The sequence below is a fragment of the Saimiri boliviensis genome, chromosome 5 (genome assembly GCF_048565385.1).
Source record: "Saimiri boliviensis isolate mSaiBol1 chromosome 5, mSaiBol1.pri, whole genome shotgun sequence".
Taxonomy (NCBI): domain Eukaryota; kingdom Metazoa; phylum Chordata; class Mammalia; order Primates; family Cebidae; genus Saimiri; species Saimiri boliviensis.
The window spans coordinates 15,634,085-15,659,658 of NC_133453.1; the positions used below are offsets into that span (position 1 = coordinate 15,634,085).

The 25,574-nt window shown below is 33.7% G+C and overlaps 1 protein-coding gene across 2 annotated transcripts in view; it reads right to left on the reverse strand.

The window, feature by feature from the left end:
- Positions 1 to 2,902: 2,902 nt before the first annotated feature.
- The window catches only part of NYAP2 (neuronal tyrosine-phosphorylated phosphoinositide-3-kinase adaptor 2), a 303,720-nt gene continuing 281,048 nt past the window's right edge, over positions 2,903 to 25,574 (reverse strand). For both annotated transcript variants that reach the window (XM_003925465.4, XM_074398947.1), the window contains one exon: positions 2,903 to 9,363. In XM_003925465.4, coding sequence (XP_003925514.1) covers positions 9,136 to 9,363 — 228 coding nt within the window. In that variant the 3' untranslated portion in view covers positions 2,903 to 9,135. The remainder of the gene's footprint in view (positions 9,364 to 25,574) is intronic.

Sequence of the window (25,574 nt, forward strand, 5' to 3'; positions counted from 1 at the left end):
CCTTGATATAAATAATCATATCCATTATATAAGCTCAAAGATAACCAGGGTTACCATATTTTATTCATGATCATAGCCTGATCACTGATTGTCATGGCTGGTATATAACAAGTATTCAAGAAATATTGATTCAGTGAATGAAATAAAGTAATTTAATATGTTAACTTTATATATGTATACAAAAAATTATTAACTATTAAAATAAAAATAAGTGGATTTTTTAATTGAAGTGTTATGAGTAGCACCTTTCAAGGACCCCTGTGAAAAAAAAAATATTACTAAATAATAGAGTATTGAGGCACAAGTTCCCAGTGGGATTGGACATTTTAACTTAATATCAAGTCTCTCTCTCTCTCTTTTCCCTTTCTTTAATAAATGTGATATCATATGGTATCTTCACAAAGAAAGTCAAAAAAACTTGGATTGATATATTCCCTAACACAAAATACCTCCAGAAGGCAACAATAGTTACCTTAAGGAAAATCAACAAACAAAATCAATTAAAAAGCCAACTTAACTATTTGACCCTAGCAAACTGATTTGTCCTTCATTGAAATCAGCCAGAGGATTGATAAGAAATTATCAATGACAAGGACTTTAGCAAACATAAGTCCCCTACACTGATCTGTGGTACCTATTGAAGTTCATTCTATTGTAGAGAAAAATATTTCTATTTTAGTGATGAGTGTATACACCTAAGTTTGATGGGTCACTTCCATTCAGGCTACAAGGAATTGCATAGTGATTAAAATGTCTTTGAGTCTTTGCATATGATGAATAGTAAACTAATAAAAATTAATTTAAATGAGAGTCTATGTTGCACTGGTTTTGTTTTCGATTCATGTAAGCCTGGTTTGAATTTCCACAATCAATTACTATTGTGTATTACTTTGGGAAAGTTTTCTAAATCTTAGCATCTTTACCCAGAAAATGAACATATATGTGGGGTTGAGGTGAGAATTAAGGAAGATATCTTAAAAACTTAGTTTAGTATTGGCATAAAGTAAGAAATAAATTGTAGTGGCATTACTATTGTCATTGTTATTAGTCTTACATTATAATGAGTTATACACTCATAAGTAGTGATTCTAGGATATCATTGCATGCATTTTGTGAACTAAAATTATTTCAGATGGGTTTTATCTCATGCTCTACCTTGTGTTTCATTCTTGTTAAAATTCTCATACATTTCTAATGTATGTCACCTTGCTATATTTGCACATTAATAACAATGTCTTTATTTGGATAAAAAGTCAGGTTTTTATATAGATGAATAAATATACATATAAAACTGCGTAAATAATGCTCACATGTATATATAACAATTCTACCCTATAAATTATAAAGTGTCCCAGGGTCTCATCCAATATTTGTTTCATATAATAAGAGAGAAGAGGAGAAAATATAACCTCAAAAGAATATATAAATCAACTAGAATCGAAGCTTTACAAGTGCACTGATTTTGGCCTGTTATGCCCAGAACAGTTCTTGGTATACAGGTGAACTTCAGTTAATATTTGTTGAATAAATACATAAATTAAATAAATGAACATTTTCTAGTAGTTTTATGTGCAAAGCAATTGGCCAGGCACCTTGGGGAATACACGATTTACAACAAATAAATGTAGCTACTCTTTCTGGAACTCACCATGTAAATAGAGAAGAGAAATTCCTAAAGAAATAAACATTATAAGTCAGATGGCATTGTAATGAAGACCCGAGCACAATACCATGTATCAAGGTAGAGGGGGAGGGTGCTTGAGGGGTGTACATTAATTCCAACTGGGGAAAAACATGATAGAATCCTCATATTATTATCAACAATTCAGGGTACTTTTTTCTAAGCAATATTTGTAATAATTTTAATATAAACCTGCCCTCATGAAAAATATTGGCCTCCTAAAATGAGAGATGGGCACTCAATCACAAGGAGTTGATTTAACCAAAAGCTGGAACTTCTGTTTCACACCACTCTTTACCCTGAAGTACCTCAAAGTCATTTTGATGACAAGGGTTATGAAGTGGTGCATTCTTGTGTTTGGCCCTGTGGATGAAAAGTTATTTCTGGGGAAATGATACAATTTCCAATGTATGGGACAGAATTGATTCTTTAATATATCTTTCTCAGCACCAGCTTCATATTCTAATCCCTTGGAGTGGTTACAGGAAAGAAAGAAGAAAAGAGAAAAAGGTAGAGGAGAAAAAGAAGAAAAAAATTGTCTAGCCCTAACCCCAAACTAATAAAATAATAATCTCTGAAAAAAGGGGTCAAGACCTCAGGATTAAATAAAAATCTCCCAAGAATGTAATATGTTGCCATGATTAAAAGACACATTTGTCTAAGACAATGCATCTCAAACTGCTTGGCGTAAGAATCATCTGTATGGCTTGCTGAAATGGGATTCATGAGCCTCAGCCCAAAGATCTATTTGGGATAAAGTTCAAGGTTTTTCATATAACAAGTCCCAAGATTATGCTATTCTGTTGGTCTGTGAAGCAGTCTTGGAGTAGCAATACTCTGGGCAATGGCTACCAAAGTTTCCCTAAATACAGGCAGAGAATCGAGTTATCAAGGAGTTACTGCTCAAAGGATGATCTATGGACAGGCAGCATTAGCACCTCCTGAGATCTTGCTAGAGATTCCAACTCTCAAACTCTTCTAAAACAGAACCTGTATGTCAACAAGATTCTCAGGTGGTAAGCATGTGCATTCAAGTTTGAGAAGCACTGCTTTAATACTCAAATTTGATTGCATATTGGACTCACCTAGTAGATTTTTTAAAACTACCAGTGCCTGTATACTGCTCCAGGAAGCCAGGAAGCCTTCTGGACATTGACACTTTTTAAGAATTGGCCATGTGATTTTTTTTTTTTTTAACAGCAAGGTTTGAGAAAACCATTGTTCTACAAGACATGATGTGAGGTGATGTTATGCAAAATTTTCTCTAAAATTATTTTCTTCCGGTCTCCTGGTTTGTCACATTGCCTGACATTCTACTAATAGATACTCACTCATGTATGTTAATAAGAATCTTCTCAAATACAAATCACTATAGGAGGATGAATCTTGTTTTATCAGTCATTCACAACATTGTGTCAACATAATTTAATTAAACTCTGAGATCACTGAGCTGGAAAAAATGAGTTGGAATGGAGGTTGGGAGAATGGAAGAAATAATTTCAAACATTGGGGAGCTTTTTTTCATGGGCTGAGATGGACGGAAGTTTGGACTGTTGATGGTGGTGAGATGATGATAGCTTAGTTCTTGTCCAACCAAAAGGTAGAGTAGCACACTGAACATTTGAGTAGCTGGAAGAGTGGGACCAAACAGTGAGAATAAATTTCTTTCTTTTTATGAAAAGAACATGGAAATAATTGGTGAGAAATTATGAAATTATAATTAATTATTTTGTGATTGGATATAAAAAAGAGTATGTAAGTGGCTGATGTAGAAGTCATTAGAAATTATTATAAGTCTCTGCTTTGTTTTGCAAGCATTTTTTGTCAACTGACTGAGCTCCAGAATCTTGTCATATATTTATCATGCTCAATAATATTTTAGTTATTGATATCCCAGCAACATCATACATACTGAGTTGCTCCTTATTTAAGCCAGGTTAACTCTAAAAGTATGACCGAATGAATATGCTAAGTACCCCTCCAATAAATATCTTGTCTACATACACAGGTCTAGTATTGCCAGAATTTTCTCTTTCATGTCACCAGACACGTTAGATACACTCGGAGTCATTTAACTGGAATTAGGTACAAATGGAAAAAAGAGAAGTGTCAGTGTTCCTCTTACTTAATGGATCACCTTGAAGGAGAAGACGAGCAGTGATTAAGGACAAATTGGGGGTCACGTAACAAATTAAAAAGTCTAGACCCTCAATACTCACCAGCATCAGTCTTCTACAATGCTTGCAATCTCATGGTCAACTGCAGAAGTTGAATACTGTGGGTATATTTCTTTGAAAAAGTTATTTTGTTTCTTGATAAATAAATACCAGTAACGACAAAGTCAACTAATTTAAACTATTGCTTTTATTATAATTACACGGGAGCACAAATAAATAAGCACAAAAAGTATTGTAAAATATTGTCAATGCACTAAAGAAAACAATTTATTTTCAAACAACATCTGGTTACTTCAGTAGTATCAAAGTACATTTATAATTACATGTTACTTAAAAAATCAAGTACAAAAATTAAGAGACATTGAAACATCAGTGTTTAATTATTACATATATAGAAATGGCTAATAACACATGAGTAGAGAAATCTGTTATCTAATCCTTATTTGCACAATTTTTCAGGCACATACCTGACATTTCTAATGAATTATGAAAAATGCAATATGACATTCAGATTTTTAGATATGGTAAACATGTTATATTGGAATGGATGTTAAATGGTTTTCTTTAAAAACCCTGTCTTTTAAAAACGTAGTGCCATTATCCACTAAAAAACATATTATTTTATATCATCTTCTCATAGCTATTTGTTCCAGTTTTCTGAAAGAGCAAGAAAGTAAACATACAATTGCTAAGTACGTAAACACATTTTTAGTGCAAGATAACAAGACCTGTGACCTTACTGTGCTTTGTTTTTTATAATCACAGTGCACTTTACACAAGTTGCTACACTATAAATGTTAACTTAAGGAGTTCCAATCAAAAGAAGTGCATACTAAACATTTTCATATATATTATATACAGTATGTATACTGTACGTGGGTGAATACATGTGTAAATGTAGATGCTTTTAGGGTGGGCAAACTCAGTTATATTTGGGAACAATTGAACACTTGCAAAGAATTTTCACTTATGTTTAGTTGAGTTAAATTCAACAGCGTTTCTTTGAAAAAAATTCCCCTTAAATTTGAAAATTCATAATATTTAAAGGGAAATGTCAGATATTTTTTTCATATTACACACATTTTGCAATGTAATTGACCCAAATATCAAAGAGTTTTAAATCATCCAAACCCCAATTCATAATGTTCAAGTCCAACATGGCAAAATGTGTTATCATTTTAATGATTTACATAGACAGCAATACATATTATATATGCAGACATCGAGGCTTACACATAAACATATTCTATACTTTGACATTCAGTTTAGTATGTTTAGTATTTTAGCTTGACTATACACTTGATCTGAAAAAAAAAAGAGAATACCATATGTAAACATAATTGTATATCTTCTTAAAAACAATTGGCTTTATTTTGAAAATATTGATGATTGCATAATTAAGCTCCTTGAAGGGCGGAACGACATTTTTTTCAATGTTTAACATGAATTGCTTTAGAATATTTTTAATGCCTGATACATAAGTTGCTCAATAATGAATCGTTAAATAAATAATAGATTAATAACACATTCTCCACATTCTACAATTAGCTGTCTATTTTGCACACATGGAAGATGGAGTGAGACAATGTTAAATGCTATAGGTACCATTTTTCTTTTATTTCCATTTAAGTTTGGGACACAACAAATTGTGAATTACTATCTATTCTACTCCTAGTTCTTTGTAAGTGTGAATTACCTCTCATCTTGGATTACTTACTGCTTAAATCATAGGAATCATTGTTTCTTAATTTCACATGTGAGTGTAGTTATTTTACAAACTCTCTTCTACTTTAGGAAACTGACTTGTCTTAACATGAAAGTAATATTAAAATTCGCTTTGTATGTGCATTATGTTGGTGTCTTATTTAATTAGTTAAAATGATAACCCAATAGCTTTATTTCATTTTATTGACTTGGTCACTAAATTTGCTAAAAGGAATCAAAATAAATTCCATGGAGGCAAGATCCTACACCAAAATGTAGTAATAAAAACACTCTTTTATTCTCTAGAAGCATTCAAAGACAATTTTGTCACTGTTTTGGAAAGTAAAGTTGTATCCAGTTGTCTCCAGACAATTGACACATATTTGAATATATAATACTTTAAAACTACAAATTTTAATCTCCAGATGTTTTACTTTCCTAATTATTTTATGTGGGTGGGAATTAACCTTCATTTACACAAATCCATCACATTTGACTCCAAGCTTGCTTTATTAGTACAAACAAGGGAGAGATATGGGTGGTGTTTATATAAAAGACCACTCTTATACCTCAGAGGATGCTGGCTTCCGTGATTGGAAAAAATGCAGATCTTTATTTTTTCTTTCCATCACTTCTCAAGCAATTTATATCTTCTCTGCTAAGGAGTGTTTCACATATAAAAGCATCTTGTGCCATCCAATAAAAATTCTGTTTCTAAGAAATTTGCTATGAAAAGACCATTTTTCATAAGTATGAGCTCTTTCAACCTGATAACCATGCCATGATATGATTTGTTCTTTGGCACTGCTAGAAATATGAGATTTATTATGGCATAGTGTTCTGGCTATCTGTACATTATCTCCTGACCAAATTAGTATATTGAAGTATCCTGGTTGATAACTGCCAGAGAGTTAGCTTATTTGTCTCTGCATACTAACAACCTCCTTTTCCCCATTTAGAGAAACGCTACACAAAGAGGAAATTGATTATGGAATGATTATTGCCACAATGGACAATTGTATAGGCACAGAATAACAGTTCTTGAATCAAATCTCAGTTAAGCCACTTTTCCAGATCTTTCAGTCACTTTCCAATTAAGGAGACATTTATAGAAATAAATTAAAATGGTTGCCTAAAGTAAAATTTTCAAACAAGTTACCTCCTCAGAAAATAATGCATTTGAAAAAGGAGTGTACAAAACCTGGCCATAGCGTGAGTTTGATAGAGCAAATAGGAATGGTTTAATCCAACACAGATCATTTTAGTACTTCTGTTTCCTTCTTGACAAATGGCCAACATTAAATAAATCTTCTGCCTAAATCAGAGTGATATGGGAAACATAGGCATCTGAAGACACACTTGCATCTCCCCACAGAAAGATGTTCCCTAAATATAAATTTTAAGGGAGGATTTATCATTACCATACTGATCCTGAATATATGTTTCATAAAGATACTGAGAATTGATATCTTGTGTCTGACTGATAGGCTTGAGTATACGTGGTCATAAAAACTTAAATCAGGATAACAATTTGGGTCATAAACACATTTTATTTCCATTTTGATTTTATCTAAACACATTTTCATCACCCTTAGATTTGTGTTCCATAGATTGTGGGGTTTGAAATATAATCTAGAGCTGGTGAAACACGCTGGCGGGATTTATTTAAGCTACTTAAGATCTCTTTGTGACTTCCTGCATTTGTGATTCTGGTTTCCTACCACCTCAATTATATAAGCAGAACCTACAACTTCAGTGAGCATTTTATGTATAGAGTTCTCCCACTAAGTATTCATTCATGCACACACACACTCACACACATACACACTCAAACACACACACCCACCATACACTGCTTCCACTTACCTTTTTACTCATTCTTTCAGAATTCAAATTGGACATCAAAATACACATTAATTATAAAATATTAGAAAATCATGTTATAACATTGAAAAGACTTTTGAAAGAAACTATTACTGATAAAGCATTGCTAGACTTGTAGCAATATAGATTACAAAAATTCTCTAACTCCTGTTATATTTGGTTCTATTGAGCAGCACTGAACTATTGCTGTCAATACCCTTACAAGAAAAACTGCTATGACAATAACTTCAAAAACACACCTTTTCTCTCAGAAATATAATACTAAATTGATTGTTAACAAAGAACCACATACTATCAATTTTAGGAGGCATAAATAGTAATTTAAATATACAAAATATATGTGATAGTTTCTTTTTTATTCATTCGTGACAATATTTATATTCAACTAACAAGTTCTTCTTAAAAGATATATATGATTTTTTTAACTTAAATTTCACCACCACAAAATTGAATCCACCCCATCCCTCATCCCCTGCCTTTCCTGTTTCTTTCTTTAAAAAATAAAAATAAAAAATGGTCATTAATCTTTGGTCATGGTGTCATAATCAATAAGAATGGGTGTGATGATCACATACAGAAGATTATTACCCAGAAATGTAGTGATAACCAGTTTGAAAAAAATAACAAGAAATACATTTTTGATTAATGGATCTAAATGTTTAGAAAGATTGCCATTTAGTGTATTAAAATATGTAAACTGGTCTAGTTGAATGTTAATTTCTCGTTTTCTTGGGGAAACAAGCATACACATGAAAAGTTACTTAAATATAGTGATTATGGTGGCTACAATGCCACTGGTCCCACTTTCTTGAAAGCAGTTATGCTCTTGAACTATTAATTCCTTGTTCCTTCCATTGTCACAGTGAACCCTGGTCTCCTCCAATCAGATCAACGATGCAAGGACACATGCCCCTAAAGTCATTTCTCAAGGAAATGTTTTCAGCTGGGATGCCCAATATACCCTAGTAACTTTCTCTGGAGTCTGACTACCCATTGCTTACTTATTACTGTCAGACTAATGGTTATTCTAACCACTGCCAGAGGATACTAAAAAGAAATTCTTATAAAGCCAATGTAGCAAAAATATTGTTGTCAACGTAACTTGGACGTCCAAATTAAGCATCACATTTGCATTCATTTCCGGTCAAACCCTTGAAACTTAGAAAGCACAGATGCTTTTAACAAATAGAATATTCAACTTCTACGTTACTAGCACCAGATCATATATTATGTGGTTGAACATGATTTGTAGTTGTGAGATCTTATACAGAGACCAAATATGGGCAAGGAAAACAAATATTTTAAATGCAAAACTTAATAATAAAAGGCATCAGGGATTACATATAAAAGAGATAACAAACCAATTAATACTGAAATTATATCATATAGTAAACTCTTGATATTTCTGTAATTTATATACTCATAGTGTGTATTATTTCAGGTGTCACCCATAAACTAGTAAAATATTTACATTTTAATATCTTCTGGATTCAAAATAATCCGGGATAAATAAGTGTGCCTTCATTGCAAGGACATATGCATTTTATCTTGAAGTTGCCACGAATAGGCACAGCTTCCCGTGGCATTCCACTCCCACAGAAAAGACATATAACAGTTCATTATCATATGTCCAAGTCGACCTCCCTCTTCACATTAAGAAATGTGGAGCTCACACCATCCTGTGCACACTCATATGGCAGTATCCCAGAATACCGTTTGCTGTTTAGAATAGGGCGGTGGGCTGTACTTCTTGGCACCTGCATTCTTCTTCCAGCTGGGCAAGATAGGCATGCTATCCTGTTTGCAAAGGCCCTTTTCCGTTTTCTGTCTAGCCTTTATTTCCTTGCACAAGCAACGCTTTTTCTCAATCATCTCAAGCATTGTATGGTCTCCATGAAACCACTGCATGCATGCCACCTAGCAAAAAAGAAAGAGTGAACACAAAAGAAAAAAATGGAATGAAAGCATATTTCTTTTGCACTATGCTAGTATTTATTAGAACAATATCACTGTTTCTATATCTCTTTTAAAAATTCTTTTTTGTTTTTTGTTGTTTTAAACAGGGTCTCACTCTGTCACCCAAGCTAGAGTACGATAGTGTGGTCACAGCTTATAGCAGCCTCGACCTCCTGGGCTCAAATGATCCTCCTATCTCAGCCTCCCCAGTAACTGGGACTACAAGCACATACCACCATGTCCAGCTAATTTAAAAAAAAAAAAATTGGTAGAGATGAGGTCTCTCTGTATTGCCCAGTGTGGTCTCAAGCTCATGGGCTCAAGTAATCCTCCCACCTCAACCTTCCAAAGTGCTGGGATCACAGATGTGAGCGACTGTGCCCAGTCCAAAAACTCTTAAGATTAATTAGGAAATAGAAATATAAAATTTCTTACAAAACAAAAATAAAAGCATGGAAACTACAAACAAATTTTGTACTTAAATTAGTAAACATCATGATATTTAACAATAATTTGGGCATGAACATTTTTCAATATGTTCTGAAAGTTCATGATATGGAAAGTAAATGTTTTATACTTTTAAGCAATTTTCCAAATATTTATCTATGACATTATGTTGGCTCCATTGTCTTATTAATTCCCATATTTTAAAATTCAATTATTGGAATTACTTTTCAGTGAGGTCTAATATGAATGTGATATGTTTTAAAGATGTTAATAAATATTTTATTCTCAAAATAATTTTTAAATACTTGGGTTTATTTATAAAGGGAATATAATAGAATAGATATTTTTAATAACTGTTCTCATTGAAATGATTTTAAGTGTACTCCATAGGCTTAGAACGTAAATGCCTAAATATTTCTTTTGCAAATAATTTTTTGGTATAGTTTTGAATGCTTCCACAAATGTCTACATTAGAATCATTGGTCACTATAGTCACTCTGACAAAGATCCTGATCAACTTCAAAAAATTAGGAAAATAGATTCATGAGGTCAATGTGGTTACCAGGAGAAAGTTCAGTGGGAACTGTATGTTGATACACACACACACACACACACACACACACACACACACACACATTAAACACTGTTTCCAGGTATATGTGGCACTATGTCTACCAGTAATTGTTCTTTGGAACAGAGCTAGCATGTTGAATCTGTCACACAAGGACAGCAATAAAATTGGGCCCATGAGCTCCGCTAGGTTGGGGAAACTTCCACATCATTGTTTAAGCAAATCTACTTTATAACTTGAAGCATTAAAATTGTGCACTTGAAGTCACTGAAATTGCTGTTGCAATTTTAGGGTGATAATTACAGCAAATACATAATGCTTACTCTATATCAGATTTCATTCTAAGAACTTTGCATAGTTTAATTCGTTTATTCTTCATCAAAATGCCCTGAAATCATATCATGTATTAACCCATAGTGATGAATAAAATGAGACTTAAAGTGATTTGATAACTCTCCCAAAGTTACAGAGCCAACAAATGGCAGAGTCATGATTTGAATCCAAGAGTTTATGCCCAAAACCTAAGAGTTTATGTCCAACACCTGTGCCTTTAACAACTGCACTATGCTGCCTCTCAGTGTATACACAGAACCAGAAAGGATTGGGAGCATGGATTAGTATGACACTCTAAGCAAGATGAGGAAGTTATATATCTAGTCCAAAACCAGGCAGGTAGGTTTTTATGTGAACAAAGCTAAATTCCATTCTCACAATTCCCGATCATTTAGGGAGAGGGCAGGATCTAGACCTAGAAAACATGGATTTAAATCCTCATGTGTCAGATTTCCGCAGGTCACTGGGCTTCTTGTTTTCTTTATCTGAATGAATGAGTTGAAAAATTTGGTGTGAGGTTCAAATAGGATAATGAAGGTCAATTCATTTTAAAAACAGTAAAGCATTGCTCAAGTCTTATTATTCTAACACTGATAAATAACTAGGAGTTTTTCACAGCTACTCTACGCCAGGCATGTGCAAAGAGCTTTATTTTATATAAAATCCTCCCAGCCACACTGAAAGAATTTACCTTCATACTACAATTACAAAACTAAGTCTCAGAAAGTTTAAGAAACTAGGTCATGGTCACAGCTAATAAATGATACAGACCTATATCAAACTCAGGTCTGTCTGACTCCAAAGCTGATATTCTTTCTACTATGTTATGCTCCACCACCTGAATTTTACTTCAAACTTAAAATAATAGTCATTGTTGTATGTTTTACTGTTTCCAGATTCTACTCAAAAATACAACTATATTTGTAGTTTTATGAATGGAAATAAAAACTGCTTATTAAATAATTAAATCAAAGCTACTACCTTGGATTTGGAGCCCAGAAGATAATACTTTTAGATGAATGCCTTGCTTATGCCTAATATAATAGAAAATTCCTTGAAACGATGAGTTGTATTTTATGTCTCTGGTGTCATCTAGTTCCTAGCTCAGACCCATGGACATGAGCATTCACTTTTTAAATAAAATTTTAGGTGTTTATTGAGTTAATCTAATGCATAAGTGTGTGTTCCAACAGGAGACTGTCAAAGTGGCTCAGAAATTTTTCAACAGACAATATTTTATAACATGATAATCTGTACAATAAAAATGCAGCAACTCTATTTTGGTGAAAACGCAAGCAAAATTTATTAACTACAAACTGTCATAATGGAATTTATAACCCAGAATTCCCAGAGGACAAGCTTCAAATTTCACTCATCTCAGTGGTCCCAACATGCAGCACAGAGTCCTAGGCTCTCAATAAATGTTTTATGAATTAAATAGAAGCCACCATCATAGAACAGTTTTTGTTCTCTCTCAAAAAGAAATCCTGATAATCTTCTTAGTAAAATCTTCTGAGTTCTACACATTTCAACATCATTGCAAAACCTCCAAACTTCCTTAAGCCTCAGTATTTCTTACAGCATCACTTTCATATTTGTATTTATTTACTTGTCTACACAAACATTAAGTCATATATTACTTAATTCCCTTTAATATTTTTATGGTATAAATTAGTATGTCCAACTGAAAAATAATTTTTCTGCATTGCTTTGACAACAGTGTCACCAATACATTTCATGGTTGCATAACATTTCATATACGTATATACAGCGTATTGTATTACTCATAAAATATGTATTTTGTGTCAAACAGAAATGCATGTTATATAGGTGTGTACATTTATTAGTAGATTTCTTAAAACTCTAGAGACTAGAAGAATAAATTATGAAGCTTGGAATTTTATTCTTTACATTTTTCTTTTACATTAAAATAGTTATATATCCACTTGATTGATAGAACATGCTAAAATATTAGGAAAAGAAAATCACTTTTTTTTTCGGACTGACTCCATAATATTTAACTCTTATCTTTTGGAGATGTGTATGGTGAGTGAGAAAGTGTTGCTCAATATGTAAAATTCCATGAAAAAAGCATTGCTCAATACATGAAAGATGGCTAGATATCAGATGATAATTCAAACTCGAGTTGCTGGAAGATTGCCAATTCAAAATACAAATATACATTTAAAAACATCTTAACAAATATATAGATTCTAGTATAGAATCTTCTTATTTAAAATCTGCTATCAATTTGTTTGCATTTGAATTCCCCCCAAAATATTTCTATGTTAAGGTGTGACAAATAAACATAGAATATAGTTATATTATGGCAAGATACATCTGTTTCACATATTTATTTTTAAATAGCACATGTTTGGGTGCATTTTTTTTTTAATTCTCAAAATCAAACTCCAATGTTACTACTGTGGCCATTTTCATCATTGAATCCTTCCAAAAATATATCTAAATAATATTTTTTCTGATAGTAAGATGTTATGCTTTCATTCACTGTTTTGCATATAATAAATACCCTATTTAGCAAGCATATGAAGTATGTTAAGAATACTGTCCATAAAAGATTGCATTGTTTTTCTACTTTTTTCTTTTATCACAAAATTATTCATATTCCTTAAGAAAAAATATGTGTAAAATCCCATTCCATCTCTCCGTGGAGTTGAAAGAACTCTAGGAATTGACTATTACAACAAATTTGAAACCAAGCCCAGTAAATAAAATCTTATAGTTTAGTTATTTAATTCAATGGCCTTATTTCTTATCTTTAATCCAAAGGCATTTATTATGCTATATATCCCATGAAGAAAGAAAAAATATATACGTAGGTAGATAAGTACACATCAAAAGATAACTGTAGGACAATTGTTCCATTAGTATGAACACACATCTCTAGGACAAGATTTTTATACTACCATGATTCATCAGAAGCAATATTCTTGAATAATAAGTTCATGGAAATAAAATCAAATGAAGCTTTCTGGCAAGGAGGTGAAATTTCAATCTCCACTTCTTATATGCAGACTACACACAGTGACTTCTCCCTAAAACATATTGTATGGAAAGCGAGGAGGGAAGTAACTATACATTGGAGGAATCTGATGTTAGATCTGAACGTTTCTGCCCCCTTAAAATTCTTAAGTTAGATTCTTAACCTCCAAGGTGATGGTACTAAGGGGCGGGACCTCCTCAAGGTGATTGGGAGACGAATTGGACTAGTACCCTTATAAAATAGGCCCAAGAGAGCTCCACCCCTTCGGCCAGGCTGCTGACACAACAAGAAGTCAACAGTCTGCAGCCAGGAATAGCGTCTTCACCAGATCATAACCATGCTATCATGCTGCTCTAAGACTTCTCAGTTTCCAGAACTGTGAAAAATACTTTCTGTTGTTTATAAGCCACCCAGTTTATAGTATTTTGTTCTAGCAGCCCAGATGGACAAGACACCTGGCAAACACCACCTCCAACAGATGATCAACAGTGGTAAATTATACTGGTAGTATGTATCCTTGTTATAATGTAATGAGAAGAGAGGCACTTTTTATCTCTGTCATCTTCCTCCTCAAAACCCGTAACTCCACTCAAATCATGAGAAAAACACCAGAGAGACCTAAATTGAGAGACAGTATACAGAATACCATACCAGTACTCCTCAGAGCTGCAAAGAGCATCCAAAATAAGAAAAGTCTGAGAAACTGTCACAGCCTAGAGAAGACTAAGGAGACCCAATGACTAAGTGCAATTAATTTACATGCTATCCTGAAAGGGACTCTGGAGGAGGAAAAGAACACTGGATTAAAAACTAAGAAAATAGGAGTGAAGTATGGATTTAAGCTGATAATGATGTGTCTATATTGATTCATTTGTCAGGACACATGAACCATGGTAACATAAGATATTAACAATGGGAGAAACAACGGGTGTGGAATATGTGGGAACCCACTGTACATTCTTTGTAACTCTTCTGTAAATGAAAAACACTATTCTAAAATTAAATATATATATATATATATATATATGTGTTTGTGGACACACACGTGTGTAAATGCATGTATGTATATGTGTGTGTGTGTATGTTTAAAGATCAAGTGAAGAGACCATATTCTCTCCAAATGTTAATTTTAACTGTATCTTTCATTTTACAAGGAAGCAACATGGTATTACGGAAAGAGTTAAATGACTTGATTGGGATACTGATCATTGTGTGACATTGAAAAGTCATTAATATCTCTGAATTTCCTAAATACTATATATTGAATGAACATTGATACATAATTCATACCTGCATAGTATATACATTTATATATGCTTCACATATACATTTTATGGATATTGTACTATATATATAATGCATATTGCTACACGCTTCACACTTTATATAGTTGTAGGAGGCAGGGAGCTAAAGCATATAAATGGGGAAAGCCCCAAATGTAACAATTTCATCTAATGTTCCCTCAGCGCATCAGGAGTAGCATAAATGAGGAGTCTTTAGTTGACTTCAATAATTATTTTCTCTAGGAAATAAAATTAATTACTTCCTGAGATTAAGAGTATATTTTCTCGAAAGAACAAAGGAATAGGAAGGCAGTGCAATAATAAATCTCCATAATATTTATTTAAAATATTCAATTTTCCAAAGTAGGTAAATTATAAAGAGAAAAAAGTACTGTGAAATAAGCACTTGGAGCATTTTACTATTGAGAATGATACCAAAATAAAACTGATACAAGCATGCTTAACTCCACTGATTTTGATTTTTGTGCCTCATTAGTTAGCATGTGAAAAACAATAACTTATCAAAGGCCAAGGAGACAGAACCCAATGCCAAGCAAGCACCTTGTTAGCCTTGGAATTAATTTCACCTGGGAGTCTTGAGAGTAAAATTTAATTTCTTAAACAATAAACACAGCAATCAATACTAATTTTCAGATGATCTGGGGCAACATTATCAATCCTGTGTGGCAATCTCTGGGCCAATTTCTCCAACCTGCATTGCCCATTTTGTGAGAAATTATCATTTCCTGCATAAGGAGTATAAGTTTAACCTGGCTGGAAAGGAAGCTGGAGTTCTCAAAATTCTCTAGATTTTGTCTTTAAGGGAAGTTTCTCCAGGAGACCATGGAGAGCACTGGCGAGGGAACAAGGAAGAGAAGGCATGAAGGTCAGTGGGTGTGACTCAAGAAGGGGAAGCAACTTCTTCAGAAATTATGGGAGGTAGCAGTCACCTGCAACTGTGCTCGCCCTGTCTTGAGGAGTCGTGAGGTTAGCCAGAGGTGTTATTGCTCTCATTAAAAATGTTCTTCCTCTCCCATGTAGTAGGTAAAGAGGTTGATTCTTGAATTATAAAAACACACAGGAAAAAATAAGCATGTGAACACCGTGGCTTTTTTATATATATCTTCAAGAGAGGGGTTGGCAAACTATAATCCACTTGCCAAACATACAGTCCACTGCCTGTTTTTATACCACCCATGAGCAAGAATTTGTTTTTGTATTTTTAAATAGTTGAAAAACTAAAATGAAGAATATTTCATGACACATGATAATTACATGAAATTCAAATGGTGGTGTATATAAATCAAGATTTGGGGTACACAGATGTACCTATTTGTTGACCTACTGTCTATGAGGTAGAATTGAGTAGTCAGGATAGAGACCATAGGCTCATAAAGCTGAAAATACTTAGAACCTGGCCCTTTACAGGAAAAAAAGAGCTAAACTCTGAATCAGTGTAAGATAAAAAAAAATTAATAAAATTATAACTAACCACTTTGCCATGACACAGGAACTATCTGAAAAGGTCAAATAAAATAGTATGCTAGACCTGTAAAAAGTCAGAAAGTAACATTTAATTGAATTAAACATATAAAAGCTTGTTAAATTTCCGCTCACCTGCACCCTGATAAACGGGTTTTGAAGCAAACTGCTCTTTCCTAAACGTATTTTCAACTAAGTAAATGATCACTTGACCCTTAAAATAAGTATCTATTAGAATTTTCTGATAGAAGGAAGAAAGGATAATGTCAGTACTGGTGCTATATAAAGAACTATAAATCAAAATCAAGAGTGTTGATTCACACGTGCTTACAACATTTTTCATATTGAGTTTGGCCCATTAGATTAACCAGAAATGATGAAACCCAGATTTGAAATCAGTGCTGGAAATTAATTTAGAAAAATTATCTGGGCATGTCAATTACATATTTTATAATTCCATCATTAGAAGGAAAAGCAGTATGTTAGAATTAAAGAGATAAACTGGTTTAAATTGTATAGATGAGAGATTTAATACTAGGTCAACTCTTTTTAATAACCCTGCAGAAATTACTTAATTTCCTGTGATGTGTTACTGTGGTGACTTAACCTGAAAAATATAAGTTTAATTTGGGAACTTTCCCCCTAATTTTAGTTATATATATAATATTTTGGAAGGTGTGTGTCAACTTTACATAGTTTGGACAACAAAATAGCCTTCAATAAATTTTTGAAGTTGATATAACATAGAGCTAGAAGGATTATAACTTTCTGTACTTGTCAGCATATTCAGTAATAAAATTGCTTTCTTTTGTTGTTAGGTTTTTTTTTTTTTTTTTTTTTTTTTTTTTTTTTTTTTTTTTTTTTTTTTTTTACAGAGTCTTGCTCTGATGACAGATTGGAGTGCAGTGGCACAATCTCGGCTCACTGCAAATTCCGTCTCCCAGGTTTAAGTGATTCTCCTGCCTCAGCCTCCTGAGTAACTGGGACTATAGGTGTGCACCACCACACCCAGCTAATTTTTGTATTTTTAGTAGGCATACGGTTTCACCAGGTTGTCCAGGATGGTCTCGATCTCCTGACCTTGTGATCCACCCACCTTGGCCTCCCAAAGTGTTGGGATTATAGGTGTGAGCCACTGCACCAGCCAAAATTGGTTTCTTAGTTAACAAATCACAAGTCTTTCAAATGATCATCATACAGAAAAAAGTCTTTTTTAATAAGCATATTTGACTCATGAATCTGTTATAAAATAATTGATAATTTGATAATATAGAGAGGCAACCCAACTTCTTATAATATTTTATTCTAAATGTTTAAAAGGAACAGTAAATAATTCATGAGGATTTACAATTATAGACACCATTTATGCCATTTTAAAAAGTATAAGTTCAAATCTAGAAAGATGATTCTGCACTAAATAATATTTCTCCTCTTTATGAAGTCCAAATGAAGCTATTTGAATGATAATCTAAGTGAGCAATACCAAAATAGTAGGGACTTTTCAATTCCATTGGCCAGATTTGATTTTAGGCTTTCAATCTCACTTTAATGATGTTGTACAAGTTATTTATCTGGCTTTCTTGCATAACATGACAATTAGGGATTATATATAAAATGCACCTAACTTTCAAACTTAAATATTATTTGAAATAATATGCACCTTTGTTGTCACTTTAGGCTTTTCTATAGTTTTCCACCTGTATTTTTTTCCATCTTTAACCTTGATCTGCTGATCAGGTATTTCTTTAGTTATCCCCTTGTAATTGTCCCTCATTTATCAGCACTGTTGACTCAAAACATGTATTTTATGAAAAAATTATTAGGGAATTCTACACCTGAAGCAGGTACTGAAATTGCAGTACTTATTGCCCATATTTAAATTTAGTTTTGAGATATAGATATATTGAGAAAATGAGAACCATGTCTTGATTTCAGAATTGCTTTAGAATGCAAAATTACTGGTACACATTAACTCCTGCTCTTCTTTTTCCAGATCTAAAGATCACCGTTGATGTATAGTTTCTGATCATCTACTAGGCACATGATAACAAACATCACATGTTGATATTTTAAGTTATGTATACTATTTATTTTTATGTATCTGGGCTTGCTTACCTTACATTACATGAAACTCACTCATCAAGAAGATTTAAAAGTTATAAATGAATAAGACTTACAATCACGTGATTATAAAGAAAAACAGTTTTAAATTAGCATCTATTGCTCATTTTCTCTGCCTGTAAAAAGAGGAAAACACGTAACTCTTCAATTTTATGATGATGTCCTTTAAGACTCACATCACAAATTACTTTCAGGGATGAAGGTTGGTTTCAACTACCATGCTAAACAGTGACAATTATAGCTTATTTCAAGCTCCTAATACAATGCACATCCCTTTTTAATTATGTATGTGTGTGTTTGATTTTCTATTTTCAGGCCAGGTGCACTGGCTCACACCTGTAATCCCAGAACTTTAGGAGGCCAAGGTGGGCGGATCAGTTGAGGTCAGGAGTTCAAGACCAGTCTGATCAACATGGTGAAACCCTGTCTCTACTAAAAATACAAAAATTAGCCAGGCATAGTGGTGCATGCCTGTAATTCCAGCTACTAGGGAGGCTTAGGCAGGAGAATCACTAGACTTGGGAAGCAGAGGTTGCAATGAGCCAAGATCATGCCACTGCACTCCACCCTTGGCAACAGAATGAGATGGTTTAAAAAAAAAAATAAAAGTCGAGTTTCTATTTTCTTAAGAGACAGTATAAAATAAATAAAACAGATAAGATGACCTGGTTTTTATCATTTATTATGTGTAAGATCAGAACAATTTACCTAACCTTTTGTTTTTTTATTTGTAAAATGAAAATAATAAAACCTCAGGTTTCTTGAGAAGATTGAATGTCCTAATTTGGCATCTACTGAAAAGTGGACACTCTTAAAAATATAAGCTTTTCTACTCCAGCAGGCAATGAACTGTTTGAAGACAGGGACTCTGTTATTAATTTTCATATTCTTAGCTTTTAACACAGCAAAATTTTGCAGTAAATACTCATAAAATGAATGAATGAGTGAATAAACAAATGTTACACTAAGCGAAACATTTTCTAAGTATTTTCAGGAAAGGTGTTTTTGAAATCCTTGACTTCATGAATAAATTCATTCCACCTTGGATTAGCTGAATCCATTACCTCAAATTATAGAAAGTTAACAAAAATATTGCCTGGGCTTTACTAACCCCAGGAGGCATCTAACCTGAAACTCAGTCCTCAACATAATGTGAGTTATAGCTGGGTGTACTTTGGCTGAGAATATCTATTTTTCAAACACTGAACATCAATCCTTGGCCCTTTGGCTGAAGTTGAGACATAAATCAATGCTCCCTAAGCCTTAGTACGCATTCAATCAAGGGAGTATGCAACTCCCTTGGGAGTTTATTAAAATGCTAATTCTTAAGCACCAATATCAGAGAATCTGACTCTAAATCTAAATAAGGTGAGTCTTAAGCAGCTATAGCTTTATTAGGCTTCCTAGAGATTCTGATGGAGGATGGGCTGAGTACCACATTTTGAGAGATGCCCCAATACTAGTTAAAGATGATAAGAAGTTATACTAACTCAAGAGGGCACAGAAACATTCTCTTAAGATCTGACCCTTCTCATTCTCTTTCCATACATACTGGGCACAAAATGCAAGTAGAGAATCAATTGAAATTTTGAGAGAAGAAGTCAGACAGATTTTTGTCTTAGCAAATTATTTCAAGTATAGTCTACCATTCTGCATATATTTATAAAGGTTTACATGTATATGTATGCATATTTACACATGTATATATTATTCATGATTAAATCATTGAATCATTTTAAAGATCTCTTACAAACTATTAATCAAACTTCATTGGATACATGAAACTTAGACCTTTTTGTCATTGTTGTCAACACTACCATTGTCTACATCTTAATTATTATCAAAATCCTGGGCAAAATAACCAGAGTGTTTCCCCACAGTGGCAAGTCACTGTTTAAGCACTATGTCTGTTTCATCTTAGCTCACCTCCAAATCGCTTACTCACTGGTAGAACCTCCATTTACTTGTGTACTGAAAATACATTACCCACTCTGGGTACAGCATCAAAAGAAGTCCTGAAGGTAAATTTTTAAAATTTTATTTCATCAGCCACACTGTAGGTCATTTCAGTAAACACTATTTTCCTCAGTTTCATGGTAGCAGATAAATATAGTACAGTAATCCTTCCATACATATTTATGCTTCTCTAAGTATGTTCACAAGTATGGTAAGATGTTAGTGTGTCTTGACTGAGTTACATAAAAGTGTTAGCTGATACACTGAATTGCATTAGGAGAAAAAGACAGGGAGAAATTCTTCACCAGGGAAAAAGGCCAGGAATGATTTTCATTCCACCATGAAATAAGACGCTAATTCCAGGAAACCATCATCGTTTTACAAACTCTTTGCTGTAGCGAAATTTTAGAGAATGAGATTTCAACATCTAGAAAATACAACACATTTGCATGTTACAAGATGACAACTAATGCAAAACAGAATAAAATGTTAACTTTGTATCTCTTAGGAGCAGAGGCAAAGTGCAAATCAGAAGTGTATATGATTTAGCACATATTCTCTGGTGAAACACTATGACCAGACATACAATGAAAACCTATCCATCCAACAGCACACCATCCATCCAGGTGTGAGTGATATGGCATTTGCTTCTTTATGCATGTATACAGAGCGTCCATACAGCTGTAATAAGTAAACTATTATAAGTAAAGGTACAGAAAAATAAAATGACAGATAAAAAATCATAATATTGCATGAGAAATAGTTGATTTGTAACTTAATTCTTGTGTGCCTGAAATTGGCTAAAAATTTTGTTGCATTAAAATTTGTATAAAGTTGTGAGTAATATCTTATGCATAAGTGATATGTGATGCAATATACTTATATATTACACTGTAAGATGAGACTTTTCAGAAGAAAACTGATTCATGCTAAAATACATTAAGAAAAAGTTTATGTCCACATACAGAATCATGGTATAAGCTTTAAAAAACAATATACGATTCTTTATTTAACTTTTTACTGTTTTATGATGACAAAGTCTTTGCCCTTGGAGAGTAAAAATGACTATAGAAAAAGATGTGATACATTATTTTCCCATAAAGAAGACACAACTAATTTCTCAGTAATTAAACCTAGTAATTACTACAAATACAATCTCACCTATTAATTGATTAAGCTAATTGTTTGTAATAAAGAAAGAATCCTCTGAGAAGATTCCCGAGTTAATTTATGCATTTTTAAATTAGCAAGAATTCTTTAAGTAGAAAGCCGTCTAAAGAGATATTCCCTGAAAGAACAAGCAGTATTACAAGATAAAATTCTATTATAACAAAGATATTGATATTTTTCACTAAGTATATTCTCTTAATCATTTACATAAGCATTAATACAATTTCAAAGTTCATTATAAAATATTGGTTTTTAATAGTATATGTGGGCTTATATACTATTAAAAGCCCATACATACAGATAAATGAGGGAGAACTGCATCTCAGTAAACATGTGGTTTATCCAGTAAAAGAAAAGGAAGTTCATAGGCAAGCAAAATATACTAGTACTCCAGAACAGACTTTAATAATAATTGCTGAAATAGCTAAAAAAATATTTTTAGTTTTTATAATTTTGAATCGAACTTGTAAAGTACCTGTAAAATGTGTTTATTTCTCCACTAGAATGCATTTCCCAAAATGAGCATAAGTACACTATAAAAGGAGAAACACACTGGCAATCCCAATAATTCTCTTCTGAAGCCAGCTTTCTATTTTGCTAGCTCTGGGCCAAGTCATGTCATTTATTTTGGCCTTAGGTTAGAAAGGACCAGTGGGTCTAAACTGTGGAACATATCATGCTCACAGTTGTGTTTTTAGTAAAATGCACCATATTTGGATGGGCACAGTGGCTCACGCCTATAATCCCAGCACTTTGGGAGGTTGAGATGGGCAGATCACATGAGGCCAGGAGTTCAAGACCAGACTGGTCAACATAGTGAAACCCCATCTCTACAAAAATTACAAAAAGTAGCTGGGCATGGTGGCAGGCACCTGTAATCCCAGCTACTCTAGAGGCTGAGGCAGGAGAATCACTTGAACCCAGGAGACGGAGGTTGCAATGGGCTGAGATCACACCACTGCACTCCAGCCTGGGTAACAGAGTGAGATGCTATCTTAAAAAAACAAAAGGCACCATATTTAAGATTTTTGAGCCACGGTGGAAAAAACAAACCAGGAGATTACATATTAGGGGATAGGAAGAGAAAGGTAAGAGCTGGGGGATGGGGAGAAAAGGCAAGGCTGACAGATCCTGAATTTTGGCTTCTCTAAATTAAAAGAGATATATATATCAGAGAAGCATAGCAACAATGAGCTGGATCAGAGATTTCTCTGCCCTTTTGAAGTGGGTTTGCCTTTCCAGTTCACCCTAATCCCAATGGTGATCTCCAGGCAGAGGAAAAGTGCTGGTTGCCATTTTTCATCTCACTGGTAATAAAACTTTTCATAGAGCAGAAAAAAAATGTTTGATATACTTGATTCTATCAAAAGGAGGAAGTACTGATTTCCTTTCTCTCCTCAGCAGCAGCCACAGGTCAGCCACAGGTATTGGTGTGATCTCTCTGACCACACCATCTAAATAAAATCTGCTTTTATCCTGTGACTCCAAGTCTGAGTCACATTGACCTAAAGCCTGAGCCTTTTCCTCCAAACTCCAAACTGACACTTACTCCCCAAGTAATCAAAATAACACTTGTGGCTTTGCCCATAAATTGGCTAGACTTTTCTCATAATTGGACTTCCTCAAAAGATATTGATCATTTGCCTTTTAATCAAATTTGTTCAAATATATGAGGTCAGTATGGAAAGGCAAAAAAAAAAAAAAAATGAACACATTTTATGAGAAACCCAAAATCAGCATAGGAGCAAGCAGTTTACTTCTAGCTTGTAACCTACTAAGCTAAGAGTTCAAAAGATAAGCCCCTTCCTTGCTGCTGCTTTTATATTTTCCATCTTGCTCTCTTTGATGGCTTCTCTCCTGCTTATGATGCTACTTACCCACTGCCAACAAAGACGTCCTTTGGAGCACTTAAAAATGAGGTGACGTGACCCATCTGTGTTGTCTAAAAAAGATATGTATGTAGAAGGAATCTAGCCAGGTCTTCCATTGGTGTCTCAATTGAAAGTCACAAAATACAATTTCCAAAATTGAAGGTTGTTATTTACTGTTAACTTACTTCTCATTAAGACAATAGGATATCATTTGCTCAACTCAAAATAACTGGAAGAAATTTTTTTATTAAATGCTGATTATGATTTTTAGCATTGAGGATGCCAGTTGGCTTAAAATATCTTCATGAAATCAATACTCATGAAGCTTCTATAGTTGTGACAAACATACACTGTAAGCCTGAAGGTGATTGAAGTTATTACCTAGAAAATGGCTCTGCCCTCCCAGGCTCTCTCAGCACCAAGCTTTCAAGGGATCATTGCCTATGGGCCATGACATCATTCTCATCTATAGACAGGGACCAGCTCAGGCTCATAAGGAGAATAGTAAAGTGCCAACAAGAAGTTATTGCTGAAAATTATTTCGGGCTCGTCCCTATGCCTCTTCCTTATGATGTCATCCTAGTTCACAAGCCACAGTAGCATTTCCCGCCATAATATCCTTCAGTTGTATGCTCCAGACAACTCAAAGAGTCAACAGAGGAATAATACTGGGAACAGTGGCAGGAAGAGCAGAATGGGGGGGGGGGGGAATATTATTACCACCCCAGTAGTGAAACTGCTTTCATCATGTCATTTATCTGCCTAGAAATGTCAATGGCTTCCATTGTCAAGAGTATTAAGTCCACATAACTCATCTGTCATTAAAACATATGGACCTTAGAGCTACATGTGCCTTTATGATCTCATTGCCTACAGTTCTCTCATAAGAACTCTGGGCTCTCTCTACCCATCCTATTTCTTATTCCAATTGAAAGATGATTCCAACTTCTCATTCCAAAGATGAAACATGCTTGCTACTTTTGAAAATATGAGGAATCCTTTTGATAGCTGTTTGTACCCAGTTTCTAAGAGCCTGAAGAAATGACAACACAACTTCATAAAGCCATGCTTTCATAAAAAACATAATGACAAGTCTCCTTTCCTCCCTTTACCGCTAGTTCTCAGATTAAGATCCATAAATCAATTAGAAATAAAATTCAAATAAGAGAAAAAATTAAAACCAGGACAATGGAGAAGCAGGAAGATATGGGTGTTTTGTAATAGTTTGTAGCTACTGGAAGAGTTCAATTGCAGTTGAAGCGGGCAAAAAATTCTACCACTCTCCTACTTTCATCTCTTCATCCTCATTTTAACAGCTTTTACTCATAGCTTTTCACACTTACCAAAATAAAGAGAATTCTAAAAGCATTCACTACACTGTGATAAGATAATCCACTAAAGACCTCACAATGTGTCACAGCTATATTTGGACCACAGTGGGATATAATAAAAAGCCTATATTTTATAATAATTTTATTTTTCTTGGAATATCTTCTTCAAGACCAACATATGATGAAATTTCTCTAATGATATCAGTGTAAATGCTTTCCTATGTTGGCTACAGGAGGCATGTTCAAGCCCAATATCATGCCCTGCAATGCATGGTTTGGCTCTTCCAGTAAGTGTCAAAGAACAGTGAGGACTAGATTGTATTTCTCTGTAGTAATAATAACTGAAATGCTAAAAACAATACAAGCAATGGCTAACATACGATGAGCACAAGCAATCTGCCAAATGTCTTACATATGCTAACCTATTTACTCCTCATACTCACATCAGCCTTATAAGGTTGACATTATGATGCTCACTTTATGGATGAAGAACTGAGACTCTGTGAATAAGAAACATGCCCAAAGAGACAGAGCAAATAAGTGAATAGAACTACAATCTGAACTCAAGTGAACTAACTCTGAAACCCCCACTTTTAAGGCTTG